The sequence below is a fragment of the Setaria italica genome, chromosome II (genome assembly GCF_000263155.2).
Source record: "Setaria italica strain Yugu1 chromosome II, Setaria_italica_v2.0, whole genome shotgun sequence".
NCBI lineage: Eukaryota > Viridiplantae > Streptophyta > Magnoliopsida > Poales > Poaceae > Setaria > Setaria italica.
The window spans coordinates 43,954,323-43,975,756 of record NC_028451.1 but is presented as its reverse complement, the minus strand read 5'-3'; the positions used below and the strand labels follow the sequence as shown (position 1 = coordinate 43,975,756).

The window sequence follows — 21,434 nt, the reverse complement described above, 5'->3', positions numbered from 1 at the left end:
ATGGAGACCAGCTGGCTCGTCCTCGCCGGCGCCCTCCTGCTCTCTTTCCTCGCCCTGCGCCGCCACGCCAGGAACCGCCGCCTCCCGCCGGGCCCGCCCGCCGTGCCGCTGTTCGGCAACCTGCTGTGGCTGCGGAACTCCACCTCCGACGTGGAGCCCCTCCTGCTCGAGCTCTTCAAGCGGTACGGCCCCGTGGTGACGCTCCGGATGGGCTCCCGCCTCGCCATCTTCGTGTCCGACCGCCGCCTCGCGCACGCCGCGCTCGTCGGCGCCGGCGCCGTCACGATCGCCAACCGACCCAAGGCCGCCACCAGCACGCTCCTGGGCGTCAGCGACAACATCATCACCAGTGCCGACTACGGGCCCGTCTGGCGCCTCCTCCGCCGCAACCTCGTCGCCGAGACGCTGCACCCGTCGCGCGTCAGGCTGTTCGCGCCCGCGCGCGCCTGGGTGCGCGGCGTGCTCCTGGACAAGCTTCGACAGGGGGGTGCCGACGGCGGCGCGCCCGGCGACGTCATGGAGGCGTTCCGGTACACCATGTTCTGCCTCCTCGTGCTCATGTGCTTCGGCGAGCGGCTGGACGAGGCCGCCGTGCGCGCCATCGAGGAATCCGAGCGCGCGTGGCTGCTCCACATCGCCCGGCAGATGAACGTCTTCTTCTTCTTCCCGTCCATCACCAAGCACGTGTTCCACGGGCGCCTCCAGACCGCCCGCGCCCTGCGCCGGCGCCAGATGGAGCTCTTCGTGCCGCTGATCAACGCGAGGCGGGAGTACAAGCGGCAGCTCAAGGAAGGTCAGGCGCCGACGAGCGAGACCACGTTCCGGCACTCGTACGTGGACACCCTGCTGGACATCACGCTCCCCGAGGAGGGCCACCGTCCGCTCACCGACGACGAGATCGTCACGCTCTGCTCCGAGTTCCTCACCGCCGGCACCGACACCACCTCCACCGGGCTGCAGTGGATCATGGCCGAGCTGGTCAAGAACCCGGCCGTCCAGGAGAGCCTCCACGCCGAGATCATGGGCGCCTGCGGCGACGGCGCCGCCGAGGAGGTCTCTGAGGAGGCCGTCCAGCACATGCCGTACCTCAAGGCTGTGATCCTCGAGGGCCTGCGCAAGCACCCGCCGGGCCACTTCGTGCTGCCGCACAAAGCCGCGGAGGACATGGACGTCGGCGGGTATCTGATCCCCAAGGGCGCGACGGTGAACTTCATGGTGGCGGAGATGGGCCGGGACGGGAGTGAGTGGGAGAGGCCGATGGAGTTCGCGCCGGAGCGGTTCATGGAGGGCGGCGACGGCGCGGGAGTGGACATGACGGGGACCAAGGGGATCCGCATGATGCCTTTCGGCGTGGGGAGGAGGATCTGCGCCGGGCTGTCCATCGCCATGCTGCACCTCGAGTACTTCGTCGCCAACATGGTGAGGGAGTTCGAGTGGAAGGAGGCGCCCGGCCACGAGGTGGAGTTCGAGGAGAAGCGCGAGTTCACCACCGTCATGAAGAAGCCGCTACGCCCGCTCCTTGTGCCCAGGAGGAGTAGTTGATCGATCCGACGTACAGAATTGGAGTTTTAGTTCCAAATTATAGGTCGTTCTAATTTTTTTAGATTCATAGATTTTATTAGAGCAACTTCAAGAGTTTTTCTAAAAATTCTTTTCAAAATTATGTATTGGGAGTTCTTCCAAACTTTTCTTCCAAAAACATGTCATCCTATAGTAGATCTCCAATAATAATTTTCTCAATATTTAAAAATAGGCCAGTGCTCCATAGGTAGATTAATTTCATGGTTGCCAGCTTCCGGATTCTAATCTTTGGATATGATATGACTTTAAGATTGAGTCGTCGTAGCTTTTTGGCAAACTTCAATGCTCATTAGCAGTTTTTTTTTTTGAATTGCGATAATCATTTCTTACAATGGACCTGATTTTATAATGGTTATTACTTCCTCCGTTTCAAATTGTAGGTCATTTTGACTTTTCTATGTTCATAGATAGTATAGTGTATGTCTAGAACATAGAAAAGTATGTTTAGATGTATAATAATATGTTTATAGAAAAGTTAAAACGAACTAAAAATGTTTTTAGTGACATTTTAGTGACAAGTCTGATGTTCCTCTTAGTTTTAGTGAATGTTTTTTTTGGTATAGCTGATTGTTGATTTGAAATACAGTAGTAGTTAGGATCATTTTGCCATTTTTGGAAACAGGGCTGCAAACTGAAGGCAAACATAGCAAGTTTTCCAAAGAATGCTTGGGAGTCTGAAATTAGAATCCGAAGTTTAAAATCTTGAACTCAGACGGCTCCTATACGCAATGCTCAGCTCAGGTCTTCGCTGGCACCCGTGCTCATCAGGGGCGAGATCAAGGAGACGCTCAAAGGGACCAAGCAGAACGTCGAGCTCATGGTCAGCTGCGCGCTCGAGGTCGACGCCGCGTCTGCCTGCTGCCCTAATGGAAAGCTTAAACTCACGCTCGAGAAGCCGTCGACGCTGTGCAGGGTCTGATGCAGTGCGCACTGCGGGCCACGGCGGCGGCGGACATTCCTGGCCTCCGCGCGCGAGCTCAAGCCGCGGCTGCTCGGTGCTCACTCGTCTCGGGTCCTCGGCTGCCGCCGACGAAGCGAGCGCCTCCGATATTTGGTGAGGGAGCCAAAGAGGAATGGAACGGAGCGCTTGTGCTAGGGTTTGAGAGGGTGACGACGGAGCTTCCAATTCCGGCCGCGAGCACGGCGGCGGCCGGCGGTGGACGGGGCAGGAAGTCATACCAAGACAGGGAGCTGTTTGCAAACCAGGGGCCTGTAAATATTAGGGGGGTAATTTGTAAATAATCGGATCGCGACTATTCATCGCGATCCAATAGGGGGTTTTATGTAAATATTCTGGGCCAATTTGCAAATTATCGGATCGCGACTGCTAATCGCGATCCAAACTAGGGGGTATTTGCAACTACCAGGGACTATTCTGCAAAACATTCGGCGCCGGCGGCGATGCCATCCGGCGACGCTGCGCTGCTGCCCGCCGACCACCGCTGGACTAGCCGCCGTGCATCCCGCGCTCCCCTCCACCGATTGCACGGTCCCAGGAGCTTCCTCCGGTCCACAGCGCCTACCCTAGGCCACGGGCCTGCCTTTCGCAGTTAATATCTAGCGGCGGCGCCGGTGGTGGCGCGGGCTGTGGCCAGAGACGGTGAGGATCCACGGAGCCTGTAGGTCGCTGATGGCGCCTGTTCCTCTTCTTCTCAGGCCAACCCCTTCCTCTGTCAACTCCAAGTTCAGGCCATCGCCATCGCCTTCGATTGTCTGCATGATTTGGATCTCTCGGCGCTTCACCTGCTTTGGGCTTTGCCTTAACAAGAGGCAACAAAGGGGAAGGTGAACTGTTGCTGATCGTTTATGTTCCGAATTTCAGTAGAACTATCCAGCTTTTGTATTTGAAATTAGTGGTTCAACCATTCAAATCCTGTTTTCTACGGCATTTGGTCTCTCTTGGATGTCGAGAGGAATCCAAACAGGAGGAAAACATCACGAAGCATCACTACATTCAGCATCATAACATCAGAGTTCAGAGGATAGCAATGGTATGTAATTTTATTTCTATTCCTCTTGTCATATGCCAAAAACAGGTGTATTTCAGAATCAGGGAGTGTACTCTCGAGATATACAATTGACGACTATGGATAAACCCACAAATCTCCACATGAAACAGATTTTCTTTTGCAGCTGCATTCAATAACAAGTGTGGAGAGTCGCACTGAATAGAACTGGGATTGACATCTCTGTATTCAGCGTTCGTCAACAATTCAATAACATGTGTCATTCTGGACAAAACGCAGAGCTGAAGTCAACGAAGACGAAGGCAGAGGGACGACTGTGAGGAACAGGCAAAAGGGAATCGAAATCACAAGAACAAGAACTGGAAAAGCAAGGACACGAGTAGAAATTGGTACGGATAGCAGCTGCAATCACTGAATCGGAGAACTAGTTCACGAAATCAACAGCTACTCCAGATGTAGATGTCGCCAGGGAGATTCGTTCGCTTCAGCTTATAAGCCGGCTGAAAAGCTGAAACGGCTGATTTGTTGGGAGAGGAAAATACTGTTTGGTGGCTGATAAGACAGCTGAATAAGCTGAAGCGAACAGGCCACAGCTACTATAATCTAGGAATTTACCTAGATGGGCTGTTACATTGCATTACATTAAGCAAGTTTAACTTAAGAAAACACTGAATGGTAGCCATTTGAAGTGACAATGGACGGGCCATGATTGAACGACTTGAACAGGTTTCCTCTTCATGCTAGTTTTGACGAAACTGAATGGCAGGGTTACTGACGAAACTGAATGGCCATCCTCATTCAGACATTGGTGATCCACTGATCCTGACAACGACTGCCGCGGAGCCGTGTGGGTTGGGTTGCCGCCGTGCGGGAGGAGATGCAGTGGGCACCTGCGGCCCGCGAAGGACATTCCCGGCCTCCGCGCGAGCTCAAGCCGCGGCTGCTCGCTCGTCTCGGGTCCTCGGCTGCCGCCGGCGAAGCGAGCGCCTCCGGTCTTTGCTGAGGGTGCCAAAGAGGAATGGGCCGGAGCGCTGATGCTAGGGTTTGAGAGGGTGATGACTGAGCTTCCGCTTCCGGCCGGGAGCGCCGCGGCGGCGGCGGCCGGCGGCGGATGGCCAGGAAGACATAGACAGGTGATTTGCATATTTGCCAAAGACATATTTGCATTTTGATGGCATCAACAATCTGACAACTCCAGATCCCCCTCAGTAGTCGCTCCTGCAGGTGCAATCACACAAATAAAGTCATCCAAGTAATGTGAGTTGAGGAATCAAAATGCAAATATTTGTAAGAAAGGTACGCTGTACTGGAAATTTATGAATGTCAAACTTGGAAATGTGAACAGAGGATATAGACCTATTTTTCAAAATGTCTGAAGCCCTCCAAAAGAGAGGATAGCATACATTTAAATTCGTAATTAGAACATTTGTTTTTCATAGTGTGGCATCGACACTTGAGGATGGTCCATCCAGATTATAATTAAGTTGTACAGTACAGTAGTAATTTCACGAGCTCCTCGATCGTGCTCAAAATCTCCATGCCTGTGTCAAGTCCATTGAAAGGCTGTGGGCGCCTGGACGGGGAAAGGGCAAGGAAAAGTATGTACAACGACGTTCAGAAACACCTGTGTCAAGTCGGCAGACGCGCCGGCGAACTTTACACCGTCCGCTGCCTCTCTGCAGACAGTGCACCATGCATTGCTGGTAATCGCAGGGCGACCAGCGTATACAGTACACTCCGCTTCTGCGACGTGCTGCATTTTGTTCAGCTTATTATGGCCTTTTCTGCAAAAGCAGCTGGACAGCCTACCTGACCAATTAGGCGCGCACAGCTAGGGATAATGATCATCATCCTACATAGTTCAGAGGTCAGAAATGCAATGCTTTGAAATCATTTAAACCTCCATTTCCTAGAAGAAAAAAGAACCTATCATTCAAATGGGACTGAATCTTTAGACTTGTATACCGCCCCAGCAAAGTGCAGTAAAATACAGTAACTAACTGTATTGGTGAGCATAGGCACAGGTTGGTAGGTGGGGATACTTGGAGGAGGAAAAGTCACATTTCGAAGAATCTCACACATGTGGATGTAAGAAAAGGGCTCGCAAACAAGGCCGGCAACTGATGAAAGCCACCGGGCCTCTGTCCGCCGGGCAAGAACACGGACCATGAAAGCTGTCAAAGCCACCCATCCAACGATCCAATCCACATCCACCCATGCACCCTCCTCTCCATCTCCAAGCCCTAGCCGCCGAGCTAGCACCTAGCAGTCAGCAACAAGGGAGAGGAGAGGCAGGGCCCCTGCAGTGACTCAGTGAGGAGGCACAGAGGCCTGCAGCGCAGTGAAAGCCATGGCAGCATCCATCCATATGATTCCATGCGCGCCATGCAGGCATGCAGCCATCAGACATGCATGCACGTCCTGGATTTTGCCGGTGTAATTATTTCCGCGTCGAATCCAACCAAAAAGGAGGCAGGGCTTCCTGTTTCCCATGTGAAGGCAAGCCAAGGCAAGGCCCCTTTGGTGAGACGTGAGAGTTTGGTGCGTGCCCGTGAGCTCCGGGCACGTACCGACGACGTTCCAACCGACCACTGCTACTGACGGGCTGAGGCTGATGGATTCCTAGTGTAGTAAAAAAAGACAGGGAAAAGACTAATACAGCATTTGTACTCTCAGTTATTTTCTTAACCTGTGTTTGAAAAGCCTGAACTTGCAAGATATTCTTGCTGGAGAAATGTTTGTAGACCAAATACTGGCCATGACTAATTCTGACCAATGACTCGTTTGTGTATGACAGTTGTGCAAGTAGTTGTCTTTCCAAGCACATTTTATTTTATTGTAGTACCCACTCGGAATGTTCCACTGAAGACAATATGGTTGACCTCTGCATGAGGAGTTGATCACTGGAAGTCACCACCAAAGCACTAGCGAACATCTCACTAGACCATGGGTCAGTACGTATCCAGCCCAAGACCACTACCAAAACGTCAAAAGTTAGGCACCTCACACATGCTCATGTACCAATCGGCAGCAACCAAGATGCACTCACCATTTTGTTGAAGCGATGGTGCCTGCATTGTTGCTTGCAATGTGAACTCCACCAGCCTACAGTGGCAGCACCTTCAAATTGCTGCTGTAAGGTAAGACTCAGGGTCTAGCACCATACTGCAAATCTATTTATATATTTGTAAGTAATCACCCAGATTACTCTTTTCCAGGTGATTGAGTGGCCACCTAACTCGGCGCACAAAAAAGTTCGCATCTTTGCACATCTTCCAACAGCTAAGCGCTCGATTACCCACTTTTCAGAATAGAAAACACACATGGGTGGTACAAGGATTAGCCAGGCTCACGGGCACCAACAATTAATCAATTCAATTCAACTCGCCAACAGGTTGAAAAGGCATGGGGTGGAACAAAATTATTTGACAGACACAAGGCACAACCAAACCATACAGGCCTGTTTCTCTTCAGAAACTTGACCACGCTCCTCCCTAGAACCAGACGACCAACATCTCTGAGGCAGAGAACAAATTCACATGTCAACACACACACACACTCACCTAGAAGTTAATAAACTAGGGGTAGAAGTAAAACAAAACCCAAACCAAGAACAAGAAAAAAAATTAAGAAAATGAGGTATATAAGCTAATTTACTGGATGATACAGAGGGTGTTAGGGCTCTGATAGCAAGCTCAATCTTCACTATGGACAGTTAGAGTTCTTCCCGGGGCCACCATAGTAGAAGTAGGCACCCCAGTCGCCATTGTTGCCGTTCTGCACGTCGTAGCAGTTGGACTGCTCGGTGAAGGAGCCCACGCCCCTCGGCGCCTTGAGGTTGTTGGACGAGTCCACCAACTGTATGTTCCTGAAGTAGCTGGCCTTGCCAAACCCTTCCTCCGGGAAGTGGCCGCTACCCATCTGTGTGGAGGTGTGGCTGCCATCAGGCTCCGAGTTCACCACCTCGCCTCCCCACTCGATCATGGAGGCACTGTCAGCCAGGTAGGAGAAGAGGAAGGACGGCCAGTAGCCCAGAACGTAATTGTTACCGAACTGCAACCACCAATTTCCCTCCTTTGGGTCCTGCAGAAAACCGCAATTTTCGGACGAAATCAGCAGATAGGACCATGATCAGATAATATTGAAGTAGGGTCCTTAGTGCTACAATCATGCATGCGCAGAAGAAAGTTTATTATGTGTTCCTCATATGCACTAGGGAAAGGTGCCGCCCTTTGATAAAAACAACCTGCAAACTATTTATTTTCAGCCAAATTTCAGAAATGCACGGAAAATAAGATAATGGCACATGGCAATGCCATCATGCTTAGGAAAGAGCCAGGATTTGCACTATCTGCTGGCAGAAAAGGGTAAGATTTTCTTACAGAAGAAACGTGAGCTCAAGGTGAATATTCTTGTGGAAATTTGTTAAAAATAGCAATCATTATCAGTGGTTGCATTAGCAGACAAATCCAGTTCATGCATGGGGACAACTGTGACTCTGTCGAGTGCGTCCACATACAGGGCCAGAGCCACAGTTGTAGCCTTGACTCAAGCCCGAAGGCCCCTTGAGATAGAACAAGAGACAGGTGGGCACGGATTCTCTCCGGGCCCATCCGCAAATTTGATTTTGTATGCTCAGCATGTGAGGGCTTTTTGGAATTTACCTTCCAGACCAAAATATTGATGTCATATTGGGAGCCACCATAGTTGGAGATGGGGGAGATGCTGGCGCCCATGGCGATCTGATTGTTTATCTGGATGAACCCCGAGCACAATAGGTTGTAGCATCCTGTTGCTTGATATGCATCACTCTGCAGTATCCAAAGCAATACAAAATCAGTATCATTAGGCCATTCTCCAATTTGTTTAATCAATTGATAGGGATGTAGATCTAGGCAGAAGACAAAGATAAACTACAAACAAATTGCTCATGAGGATTGAAAGGAATGTGATGTTTATCTTACAGTCCAGTAGGTGAAGAGCCTAGTGTTGTTGTCCCCGTACAAGTCTGGGCTAACCTGCAAATTTCGTGGAGAGCAGAGCCATTAGCCTTAATGAAAGAGACTGCCCATGTTAGTCCACCATTACAGCATGCTTAGCTCCTAAAGACAACACTGCCAGTAGAGATCATGAAAGAGAAAATCTGTGTCAATGGAGAATCTAGTATAGCTCCTACACATTTAATGGCTCTTTCAGCAGCAGTGCTCATATCATCATTGCAGCACACAGAGATTATTGAGGCATGCAGCAGAGAAATTATTGATAGCATTGAAGAGGAAGATGAAGAACAGAAATGGAAGCTGCTAGGCAGCATTTAATAGAACTTTCCATGAACTGAGTTTCTCTTTCCATCCCGCTCCCATGTCTCACCTGCCATCCTGCTTCGATGCTGTTGAGGTCCTGGCCGAAGGAGCCCCCCAAGATCCAGAGCTGGGACAGGCTGAACTCATTGGCCTGCTCGATTTTCGGTTGCCACACATTGATGGTGGCCTTGGCGCCATAGTACTTGTCCCCCTCAACATAAGCTATGGCGTGCTGCTCCATGGGAGATAGAGCAAACAAGGTCAACTGAGAAATTCTTGCTGAGAATATCATAATCTATGAAAAGATTAGCATTGCTACTGTTATTGTACCTGGTGGCCACTCTCATTGAGCATGTCAGGGTCAACAGACATGGGGTTGGGGGTGCTCCGGTGCCTCTTCTTGCCATACCTCCTCACAGAGCTTGCTCTCAGGACGTCCTCCTTCTTGGTCCTCCTGATAGGTATCGTGTCCTCGGGGCACTTGCCATTCTGATGCCACATTTGGGTGATAGTCTGGGTCTGCTGCTGGGAGGCGACCTTGGACTCATCATACAGGCCTTCCGGGTGGTACGCAGGCCGCATCTGAAAGGTGATGATGGAGCACCGTTGATTGAGCACCGTTGAGCGATATCATGATGCATGTCATGTGGTCTGCAGATGGTGTACACTGAAACAGTGAAATTAAAAGTGCAATGGTGCTGCAGAGAGAGGAACCTGGATGGTGTGGTTCTTGAGGAACGGGTGATCGAAGGCAGGCTGGTTGGAGATGGGCACGCAGTCTATGATGTCACCGTCTGGGCTCTGTAAGTTGGTGTCGAAGAATCAGTAGTTGCAAAAATGCAGAAAAAGGAGAGGATGTGCTAAAATTAGTGCAGGAATGATGTGAAGGATATGTGAATTTTGTCAACATAATTTTCTTTTTCTCTGAACAAATGTAAAAAACGTCTGCAATTGCCCAAGCTGTTGAAAGAGGAAAGGAACACAAAATGTAGATTGTACAAAGATTGCGCATGCTAGTATGTATATCTGCATTCGAAAGAAGTGGGAGTAAACAAGCTGAAGTCACTAGTTTGATTGAACAAAAACAGTAGGGAAAATGTAACAAGGTTCAGAAATGACTCGAGTTCTCCAGCAAAGAAAGCAAAGCAATCAAAAGCAAGCATCTTTCGCTTCAGCTCCAATGAACCAAAGGAGCACGGGCGCCCATAAATTCCTCCAAAAAGCGCGACTTTTTCCTCCCGCGACGAAAGGAAACCGAGCCCAATGCATGGATGGTCCATGAGGAACAGCCATTCAACCCTTCCAAAGCGACGAGGTGGACCAGGCAAAGCAGCAAGAGCATGGAGCACAAGAACCCCTGCCTCGAAAGGGGCGGCTTTCTTCTACTACTTCCATGCAAAATGCAGGACCTCCTTCCTTTTCCCGCCCCCATGGGGATTCAGTTGGATTCCCTTCCATAATCCGAAGGAAACGAAACGAAATTTGTGGCAATGGAATGCGAAACCCATCGAACGAACTGTGCGCTCGGCGCTCGCCGTGTGGCGGAGACAGATGGCGGGGATGGGTAGGTGGCCAGTACCTCGATGGTGGCGAGCGGCGCCTTGTTGAGGCGCTTGAGGTGGCTGCGCACCTGCCGCTGCCGCAGCAGCTGCCGCCGCCGCTGCCTCATCGACGCCGCCCCGGCATCCCCCGCCCCCACCGCCGCCGCTCCCTCCTCCAAAAAGAGCGCCGCCGCCACGGCCAGCGCAACCAAGCACGCCCGCGCCGCCGCCATGGAGACCGAGCAGGCAGTACCAGCTGCTGCTCGCTGGGCAACCGCAAGGACGGCGCGCTGGCCGCTGGCGCTTCCTTTTGGCCGACGGGTAAAAGAAAAGCGGGGGAAGGCGGGCGGGCGGGCACGGGAAGGAAGGGAAGCCGGAAGCGGACGGGTGCGGTGCGATGAGCACTTAAAAATCCGCCCGTTGGGTGTCGTTTTTGCTTCGGCCGCCGCGCCCGCTGCTCTCTCTCTCTCTCGCTCTCTCTCTCTCCCTCTCTCTCTCTCTTCTTGGAATGGAGAGAGATTGTGAGAGGGAATGCCGGGCGTCGTGGCGTTTAAAGGCTGGCGGGGAGACGAGACGGGGCCCTGCGCTGCGCCGCGATGCGATGCGCTCGGAGTTGGGCGGGCCGTGACTCGTGCCGCGATCGTGCGTGCTGCCGGCACCCGCACGGCCGCAGGTCAGCGGCGGTTCGGTGGTTCTCGTCGTTGCAAGCAACGCCGACGACGCTGCGTGCGTCGTGCCGTATCGCTCTGATTGGTTTGGTGGAAACGGGCTGTGCTGCACGCATCCGTGGCGGTCGCCCTCCGAGCCTGGACTCGTGCACAACCCACGTGGAATAGTATGAGTTTGGGATTGCTTTGGAATGTGCCGGTCGCCAACTCGCCATCCCGCCTTCCTTCCCATCCGTGATAAATCCGCGTCGCTGTGACTGCCGTAGAAATTTGCGAGTTTGGAAGCGGACGAATTTCGTAGAAATCAAATCAATCGAAGCTGTTGTTTGGCAACTAGCGAATGATCCAATCACAAGCAGCAGCGCGACGCTTGTCAGCGTCACCACAATTCACAAGCCACAAGAACCTTTCCAAAACCAGCTGGGTTTTTTGGCCGGTTTTGAGAGAGAATTTAGGCGAACAACCCACAAGGCGCTTTCAGACGTCTCAGTTGTTTGGAGGACCGGCCGTCGTCTTGAACGATTTCCGCGTATCAGTTTCCCGGCTTTACCTGAACTAGCACTGCACGACCGCGAGGATAAGGCAGGGTTTCAACTTTCAATCGTGGCCGATGCTGACGGCGGCAGGGCGCAACCGCCCGGCCGGGCTGCCGGGCTGGGGCGGCCGCAGCCTAGAGAGCAGCGACGCCGGCCGCCGCAACAATTCTTAGCGTCCCCATCGCAACCACCATCCATGCATTATCCGCGCAGCCCTACCCGGCCTATCGACTGTTCTGCAGCCTCCCCACCGCCCCCTCTCTCGTGGTGCCTAGCTACGAGAGCGTACGTGCTGGGACGACAGCTGAGACTGATGGCCTGACAGGCGAGTTCGAGCTAACCGGCCATGCGCCGCTGGTGGCTGTCCATGCAAGAATACAAATATGCTCGTCTGGACAGGAGATGGCGTGCGCTTGATCGGACTGGGAACCCAAGGGGACGCTGCATAATTGGACAGGGATAGCGTCAAACGACCGGGTGAAGAGCATGGACTGTTTGGTTACATGCATGATTGCATAGGGCCTGTTTCTTCAGGCACTGTGACGTCACTGTGTGGAGGTCGAAAGCGGCGGGGCCTATCATTTCGATTGTAATCCAACGGTATGGCGCTTGAAAGATGGAATCTGTAATCCTGTTTGCCAACTTGGGTGTTTTTAAACTGGGGGAATTTGTCACAAGATAGTTGCAGTGCTGGAGAAATTCAGTTCGGTGGGATGAACTCCCTCGGTGTGCTTCACTTTCCCCTACCTCATGACTGTTGGCAGCATACAGATCAGGGTCTTGGCTTAGGGGATGGAGCGAAATACCAAAGGTTCCAAATGTTGCGTGATGGCGATTGGGACGTTCGATTCATACCGGTGCATCATATGCCTTTGCAGCAAGATTATTCAGATTTCGGAGTAGACGGTCAGAACAGTACGTCTGCCAGTATAAATTCCACATACTAGAGCACAGATTCATGGCCTGTTCTGGGGCCGGCAAAGAAATGTGCAAAAAATCTACCTTACCAAGCAGAATGAATAGCACTGAGTCACTGAGGACGAGAAAAGTCAGGTGGCAAGCGATCATACCGTCCTGCCGTCGTCAAATTGCCGGCTGGTCAAAAAGACGGCAGTGGCACCTGGCAATCGATCGACCCGATCAGGAGCGGAAACCTAGCGCTCTGGCAGGCTCGCTCGATTACGATCAGCCTGCTCGGGTCTCGGGAGATAACGGCAGGCGCGGCCCTCGCTGCCGTCGCCTGCGTCGGGCTAGCGGCCGAGGTCGAGGAGGTCGGCCGAGCACCGAAGCTGGTGGTCTCCTTGGAGGAGCTCACGGAGCAAAGCCTGCTCTTGGCCAGGAGGACGCCAATCTTGTGGGCTAGGCGCTGGATTTTGGGCAAATGGTACCAATTCTTGGTAAGTAGGGGCTGATTCAATTCTCCGATGTTCATCTCTTGTGTTTCCATTGCAAAGCGGGAAGCTCTTGTTCTATCATTTTTCTTCCCTTGCTCATATCCATTTCAGAGTGTGTGCCAACTGTAATCCAAAAATGGAAAGGAAACTTTGCTTTTGCTAATGACTTAGGTGGTGTTTGGATCACTAGTTCATGAGGTAAACTTTAGCTCCTAAAATTTAGTTCTGCTGGGGTGTTTGGATCCATGGGCTAAATTTTAGTCCCTCATCAAACAATGACTGATTTGCCCTCTCTTTCCCTCTCTCCCTCCCCCTCCTTTCCCTCTCTCCCTCCCCCTCCTTTCCCTCTCTCTCTCTCCTCTTCCCTTCGCACCTCCTCGGCGTGGCGAGGCGGCGAGGTGAGGCGGAGGTGGCGGGGCCGGCGAGGCGGCGGCGGCGGGCGAAGGAGGCGGAGGCGGTGGGGCTGGCTGTAGGCGGGGGGCCGAGCGGAGGCGGCGGCCCGGGCGGAGGCAGCGGGGCTGGCTGGAGGCGGGGGGCCGGGCGGAGGCGGCGGGGGTCGGGCGGAGGCGGCGGGCGTTGGAGGAGAGAGGGAGTGCGGGAGGAGCAGAGGACCACGCAGAGGAGAGAGGAAAGGGGGCAGGGGTGGAAAGGGGGTCTTGGGGAGCACTTTTAGCCCCTTTTAGGACCTCTTTGGGGGCTAAAATTTAGCTCCCAAAGTTTAGCTATTTGTCACTTTTAGCCCTCCTGTTTGGATCCCAAGAGCTAAATTTTAAACTAAAAGTGCAAGACTAAAATTTAGTCCATGGATCCAAACAGGCCCTTAGTTCCTGCTGGTGGAGGAAATGGCGACGAATTGGTTGGGGAAAGGTTTTTGTTTCCTTTCTTCTTTGGGTGGTGGAGTGGTTGGAGTAAGAGTCTTGGATTTTGTTGTAAGAGTGGCCGCCAGATACACTTTGAATTTCTGCTCGTTTATAAACTGATTTGTAGTGCGAAGAGGCAGTTATTTTTGCTAGCTCTGAATGTAGATTGGCTCTCCTATCTCCAAAAGTGAGCCATTTGTTGTGTATCTTTATTCAGTTGGTTGCATGCAAAATCGAATTGAGCAGTCTGGTCTCTTTTTTTTTAGGAATTTAAGAACATTGCCACATGGTTTCGATGCATGCTTAATTGATCTGGTACTAGGATTGATTCTGCACAACTATTGAGATTCCGCATATCATGATCTTTTTCAGTCAGATCCCATGACCTGGAAACAATTCTTTGCCTAGGTTCTCAATTATGATGTATGCATCAGACGAATTTGGAAAATTGTGTATTGTAGCCTTTGCGTTCGAATATGTTTTGGAATTTCACTTTTAATTGTTCAAGTAAAGACCTGTTCACGATAAGGAGCTCATGCTGATCAAGAGTTGGAAATTTACAGACATGGATGAGACCAAAAGTATTGTGCTAAGAAATTTATATTTGTTGACCCTTAAAAAAACACAATTAACTAGCATGTTAGATTCTTCTCAAAAAAATGTGTTCTTGTGCATCTATGTACAGTGGTATGCGGATAAGTTTCAGTAATAATTTCAAAATTATTTTTATAAACTGTGCAAAATATTACTTTACAGTGTATTCACACAGTTTGTATTACGTGGTAAAATATGCATACATGGATGGTACATATAATGTCTAATAAATATTATAAATGTTATCAAAACTATTTTCAATGAAGTAAAAAAAACAAACAATTAGATAGCGTGTTTTTTTGGGCGGTATACATGGTGGTACCATTCAGCAAGAAATAAACAATTTATATACTGACACACGTGTTTTTGGCTGGGGATATACATGAGTGGTACGTGGATGGTACATATCATTAGCAAGAAAACATCAAATAAAATATAATATATATTGCTGGCGCTCTCGCGGGCGACCGGTCACCGGAGCTCGCTCTTAGTTAATAATAATACATTATATTCATGCAAAATTTGAATATACAATTTAGTGTACTGGTACATTTTGAACGGTATACATGAGTGGTCCTAAATGGTACGTATCATTAGCATGAAAACACCAAATAAAAATAATACTATATTATATGCATGCAAGATTTGAATAGGGTCGATATTTTTTTTAGTGCTTGCCTGGTCGGACAGGATGCCAAAAAAATTTCATATACCCTACAAATACATCCACAGAATCACACGGATCCCCACATGAAACGAACGCCCGCGATTGAACGCACAGCAACGCTACGCCCCCGGCCGTCAAATTTGCACAGGACGCTACGCCCAAAAGCTACTGCATTCACCTGCACAAGATGCATAAAAGGTAAGCAGCTCTGCTCCCGATCCATCCCAGCTGCAGAAACTCAAGCACCTCTGCTTCCGCGACATGGACATCCGTCAGGCTGACGCCGCTGCCATGCCGGATCAGCCCGCCCGGGCGCCCGGTCGGCCGGCAGCCGCCGCACGCAGCAGCTTGCACGCACTCATCGGATCACGTCGGTGCACGCCGCCTCTAGAGCGAGCTAGAGCTTGCTCCGGTTTCTGCATCGCGCCTAGGCTTTCTTTAGCAATGGGAATGCACTTGTCATTCGCTGTCGAGTCGAGCCTGTGTGCTTCTCTCCCGGTATGGTATGGTACCTGCACGGACTGGCGGACTGCTACTCCGTGCTTGGTTTCCGCAGGCATGCCGCATGCTCCATGATCGAAACGCTTTCAGGAGCAGAATGATGGCGCTTGTGCCCGCGGCGTACACGAGGCAGGCGCGATGGACGCTTCTTTCCAGGCCCCAGGGCGACCAATCATTCCAGCAACATGCCGTGACCGCTCCCCGGCATGGCGGCGTGTAGAGTAGACGCGGTCGCGGGCGTTCCCCGGCCAGGATAACGTGTGGGCGGTGTGGCGCGCGCGTACGCATGTGTGTATCGGTGTATGATTCTCGCAGATAAAGGCTACAGCCTACGGCAGAGGATGCAGCTTTGCTGGGCCCATCCACGGATGATGATGCTAGGTCCTGCCCTTCCTCCGTGCTGCGATCTTGCTTGCCTCGACGGAACGAAGGAGCTCTTCGGGCTAGTGGCACCGGCCACAGGCACAAGGGTGTGCAGAGAATGTATAGTGTAGCTGCTTTGGGCTTTGATCATTTGATGCCCCTTTTTTCTGAACCCTGTTTTGTCTGTCAGGACTCAGGAGGAATGCCGGTTCGAGAGGAATGATGTATCAGTTGAAATTTTTGGTTTTGTGTCCTTGATCGTGCGACATGCAGCTTCGACTTGGCCCAGTTTATCTACGATCTCAGGTTTTGGCTCCTACAAAAAACCGACCGTATTTGCCCTACAATTATACTGGGTCTTGGCCGATCTTGGAGAAGTCGCAAACCTGAGCACAATCAACACCTCAAGGTTTTGGAGTTTCATGTTACGCGGGCCATGAAGAATGGCCGCATGAAGGCGAACGAAGCTACGAGAAGAAAGAAAAAAAAAGGCACGACATAAAAATTAGCGAAGCAGATGTAAGATAGATCTCAAATCTGACCCATCTTCAGTATTCACCAACAATTATATTCTACTCCGTCCCTTTTTGTCTGTGAGCCTCCCAAGCGACAGATAAAAAGGGAGGAGGGAGTATCTGTATTCGCCACATACATCCAGTAATTCAGAAGTACTCCTGAGTTTGGATGCAACGTTGCTGGGACCGTTCATGAATGGCGGCCACATGGATGGTGATACATCTGTGAACACCCACACAACTCTCAATTATGTTCGTCATCCTCCGAGTACATGATACAGGGTGTTTGGATCCTTGGGCTAAAGTTTAGCCCGGATCGCATCGCATGTTTAGATGTCAATTAAGAGAACTAAATATAAACTAATTACAAAACTAATTGCATAAGTCATGGCTAATTCAGGAGACGAATCTATCAAACCTAATTAATTCATGATTAGCACACGTTTACTGTAGCATCATATGCGCTAATTATGGACTAATCAGACTTAATGGATTCGTCTCGTGAATTAGCCCTCATTTATGCAATTATTTTTATCATTAGCCTACGTTTTAATACTTCTAATTAGCACCAAACATGCCTGGGTATCCAAACACCTCCTAAGCTTTTGGTCTTGGTACTGTTTACTAGGCATAGGCAGGACTGCAGGAGATGGAGGGCACCACCAGTTGGTGAGGGGGCGAGCTGTTCCTACTCACCACCACCAGTTCGCAGTTGGGGACGGGTGTGAAATGGGCAAACAGGCAGTGACAGTGGGTAGACCAAACACGGTATTCGCTCGAGTACGGAAGAGTTGAAACAAACACGGGACAAGTCAACAGGTTTACCCACGCAATCAACTCATGTAGCAGTTATTACCCTAACAAAAAACCTTACAATCATCTTGGATGCTTTACGGTATCCAGGTTTTCAGGAACAAGGGCAAAAATCCACTTTCTGTTTCTTGAGCCTACATACTCCACATGACCACATATGTAGGAATGATACTAACAGCCCGTAACTCGGAATGCATTGGTGCAAGAAGTACAACCACCCTATACACAAGTATTGTAACGACTATCCATGTCTTAAGTCAGGGAGCAAATGCTGGGAAAGGAAGAAGTAGTCTATATACAAAGTATCGCATCCAGTTTCTTGGCTAACAAAAGATAGGCTTTTCTTCCACCCTGTGCGTCACGAAAACCAAAAAGTATTGAAAAGAATTACAGGAGTCAGATCTATGATCCTTGTTCCTTTTGCATAATGTTTTTGGCCAATTCCAAAATTTTATAGCAGTAAACCAAAAAAATTGAATTTTAAGTATATTATATTGCAAACATAATTAATAAAGTTAGACACGCCTTCCCATCTACTGAAATATACAAACTGCCGTATTTACCTTTACGTCTCTTGTGAATGGTATGCTCCTTGATGTAATTTCTTCAGGATCCAAAAAGGTTTATGTGTTTGACGCGTCTGCAAACAAATAAAAACAAACTTTATTTTATTTTGTGATTAAATAAAAATGAAAACCACAAGTCCTAGCAGAATATTCTTATCACTAATCCACAAACTAGCAGCCCCCCTCTAGAGCCGCCTCTGCTTTCTTTGTTGATAAAGCAAACATTTAGATTTACAATCACAACATTTACAAGTATTATCTTTTCTTGTTTTATTTTCCTCTGGGCTACTTATTCTGCAAACATCATCTCAAAGTACAAGGCTTTGTAGGGTCAAAAGTTCACCAAACAGTTCTTTAATCAATGAAGAACTGCAAGCTATATGCATGGAACAGATATATGCATAGCTAACAGGAAGTAACTTTCCTTTCAAGAAAACACAATTGAAAAAACAAAAAAAAGTGATGTATTTGCATTCTTTATATCGAGAAGGCAAAAACTCTGAATCATTTATCTGCATTTAACCATATGTTAGCATGAAACTTTAGGATTCTGTCAGCATCATGCATTTTACACATATTTGGTGTTTATTTCCAGGATAAGAAGCATTGCATAATTGCTAGTCCTAAAATGAGATTACAGGTATCTTAGAGCTCTTTGTCATAGCATATATGCCCAGGGGCGGTCCCAGAAATGTGCTAGACCTCGGGCTAAACCACAATCTGTTCCTCTGTATGCAAGAGAGAGTTAAGAACCAGCTGAATAGGCCGCACAACAGCATATATATAGTAGGCAAATACATGAGCTAGACCCGTGCTGCAGCACCCCCAGCTTGCCAGCCTGGGCCCTAGATCAGCTTAGAATGATTGACAACATCAACTCCTTTTATGCCATTCATGTGCAGCAATCCAAAGTTCTTATTGTACCGATCAGAACTTCCTTAATAACATTAGCTAGCTTACTTGATTTTTTTATGTGAAAGCTATATGGGTTATGATAATGTTTTTTTATTTGCAAGTTAGCGGTGGAGAGAGAACCGCTATAGGCACTGAGAATCGAGTCAGTGAACTACGAGAAAATGGATATCAGAGAAAATTGTACATGGGATGGTGAGGCATCGATGTGTTTTGACCCATGGTCTTCCCAGTTTGTAAGACATCCTTTTTGTAGCTCATTCCTAAATTTACCCAGTGTGGCTTAGCTTGATCTTTAGTTACTCCGCATTAGTTTATAACTGTGCCATAAAATTCCATTTTGTTTTGCTTCTCCTTGACAATTCTAGATAATCTATAGCTGTAGCTGAAAACTAACAGAGAGTATGGATTTATATGGAGGAGTATTGTTGCGCTGCTAATTTGTACATCAGCATAGTGTTTACATACACAGAGCAATTTTGTGCATGCCAATAGTAACAAAATCATGGAAATCTCCATATAATTGGATTACTTGAACACACCTGTTGTGATGTTGAGACAATGATTGGTGTGAGAAGAAGAAAGGTGCATATCTCTAACTATGATATTTTGACACTGCAAGCCAAAGCTTCTAGCAATTTTATTAAGTAGCAACTTTCTGAAATCATGTGTGCATCCCCGATCCAGTTTATATAGATGATGATTTCTATCAAAAATCGTCAAGTCGATCATTTACTTTCTCGATATTGATATATTATGTGGTTTTTATAAAGTAATAACAAATCAATGGCAGTTGTATTTTGAGAATATAGGATCTTTAGTTAATTTCCATTTCATGAATTAGATTTGCAAACAACTTAGGTAGGAAGCTATACTCAGATATCTAGAAAAATGGAAACTACTACACGATAATTGTCTTGAAGTTCTTCGCATGATGCCTCTGTCCTTGTGATTTTGTGAACCTCTCATGTAATATCCGATGTCTTACACTAATTTAGACTTTTGTACTAATGCAGGAGCTGACATGCTTGCACCACAAGAACTTGGTCCATCAACTTCAGATTGGCACGCACCGATTACTTGCAGGTGTGTCTTGATCAATTATGTTCCTCACTTTGTTCCTCTCATACCGGCATTGTAAGCATTAACTTTTTCAGCCATCCCAAAAGCATCACTGTGATGTTGTTGTCAACTACTATATAAGGTTTCTCGTTGGGGGTGTTTGTAAATTATTTTGGTCATGGGAATATTGTTGCAGAGAAATGGCTATTTCGTTGCCAGTGTTGAAATGATAGAGAAAATAAGAACAACAACACAAATATGTCATTTTTTAAATATGAAATAGTCATGCGACTATTTCTTTGTTTACACATATTTGCAGGCTGTCCTGTGAGATTTGTCAAGGAGCAGGAAATTTTTTTCTCAGCCGTTACTTGGTGACTAAGAGCAACTCCAAAAGTCACTCTAAACTACCCCTAATAACTTAATTTGGGAGAAAAAAAACTGCGCTCCAACAGCTCACCCAAACCGTCCGCATATTTTCGCCCACCCCAATCGCAATCCCGTCACCCCGCTTATTTGCGTGCGGTCTCTCCTCCCCCAATCGCCCACCGCACTCCTTTCCTGCACCACATCACGCGCGTTCATCTGCTGGTCCCCGAAGAAGGGGCGGTAGTGCGACAGGCCATCATCGGCATGGGCATGCCGCCGGACATCCCCTCGACGATGGATCCCCAGCCAGAGTGCGTGACGAACGTGCCCACCGATGGGTGCCGCAGCACGGCGCCCTACGGCGCCCACGGCACGAGGATTCGGCCGGAGTTATTGGTCGCCTTGACACAGTCCAGGAACCCGGCGGGAGCAGCGGCCACATGTCCTCATGCAGCGACCACAGGAAGGGAGCGCCGCTGGCCTCGAGCCTGTAGGCAAGCTCGCGGAGCTCATCAGGCGGCGCCGCAACGACCGTGCCAAAGCTGACGTACGTGACGGCACCAGCAGGGCGGTGAGCGAGCAAGCCGAGGCAGCCGTGGGGTCTTCGGCGGCTGGCGCGACGGTGCCGGGGAGTAGGTGGTAGGGGCTCATGGTGATGGGAAGGCAGTTGGGGATCGCGTCGGCGAGCGCCGCGGTGAGCGTGTCCTCCAGGAGGCTCCCCAGCAGCAGCCGCTTGGCGAGGCTCGGCCGCACGCCGCCACCCTTCCACCTTGGCTGCCTCCGGAGCAGCCTTCAGGGCGGGGTCGGGCAACGATGCCAGCATGAGCAAGGCGCTCGAGCGGCGCACGAGCGAGGAGTCATGGGGATGGCGGGCTTCCGATGCGCTAGTCCCTAGCGTGGCGGCGTAGCGGCTAGGCAGCGGCGGCGACGAGGCAGCAATCTAGTAGCAGCGCTAGGAGATGGAGGAAGCTACGTGGCAGTCGGCAGGATACAACATCCCATGGCTGGAAAAAGTCAGGATAAGGACGATCGGTCAAGGCACTCATACGTATTCATGACCGACGCAAAAGAAATTACGAGGGGGAAAGCTGATGGTATGGGCCCATACGTGTTGACATGGTCAGTTTTGAAGTATTGGAGAGTTTATTATTGGAACCTGCTGTGACATGATATGATTTTGGGTAAAGTTTGAACATTCAACATTTGCAACGTGTCAAGAGTC

The 21,434-nt window shown here is 49.6% G+C and overlaps 2 protein-coding genes and 1 pseudogene across 2 annotated transcripts; 1 reads left to right on the top strand and 2 right to left on the bottom strand.

The window, feature by feature from the left end:
* Positions 1–2,500, top strand: LOC101755909 (cytochrome P450 89A2). The gene is made up of 3 exons (XM_004959722.2): positions 1–1,534; positions 1,989–1,998; positions 2,323–2,500. Exons 1-3 carry the CDS (start codon positions 1–3, stop codon positions 2,498–2,500), a joined length of 1,722 nt encoding a protein of 573 aa, XP_004959779.2.
* A 4,397-nt stretch (positions 2,501–6,897) lies between these two features.
* LOC101785997 lies at positions 6,898–10,907 on the bottom strand. The gene is made up of 7 exons (XM_004958047.3): positions 10,431–10,907; positions 9,566–9,652; positions 9,182–9,433; positions 8,919–9,083; positions 8,513–8,566; positions 8,213–8,359; positions 6,898–7,631 (listed from the first exon to the last, which is right to left on the bottom strand). The coding sequence occupies exons 1-7, from the start codon at positions 10,623–10,625 to the stop codon at positions 7,254–7,256; spliced, it is 1,278 nt and encodes a 425-aa protein (XP_004958104.1). The 5' UTR covers positions 10,626–10,907; the 3' UTR covers positions 6,898–7,253.
* Positions 10,908–20,299: 9,392 nt separating this feature from the next.
* Positions 20,300–21,434, bottom strand: part of LOC105913818 — a 2,026-nt pseudogene continuing 891 nt past the window's right edge.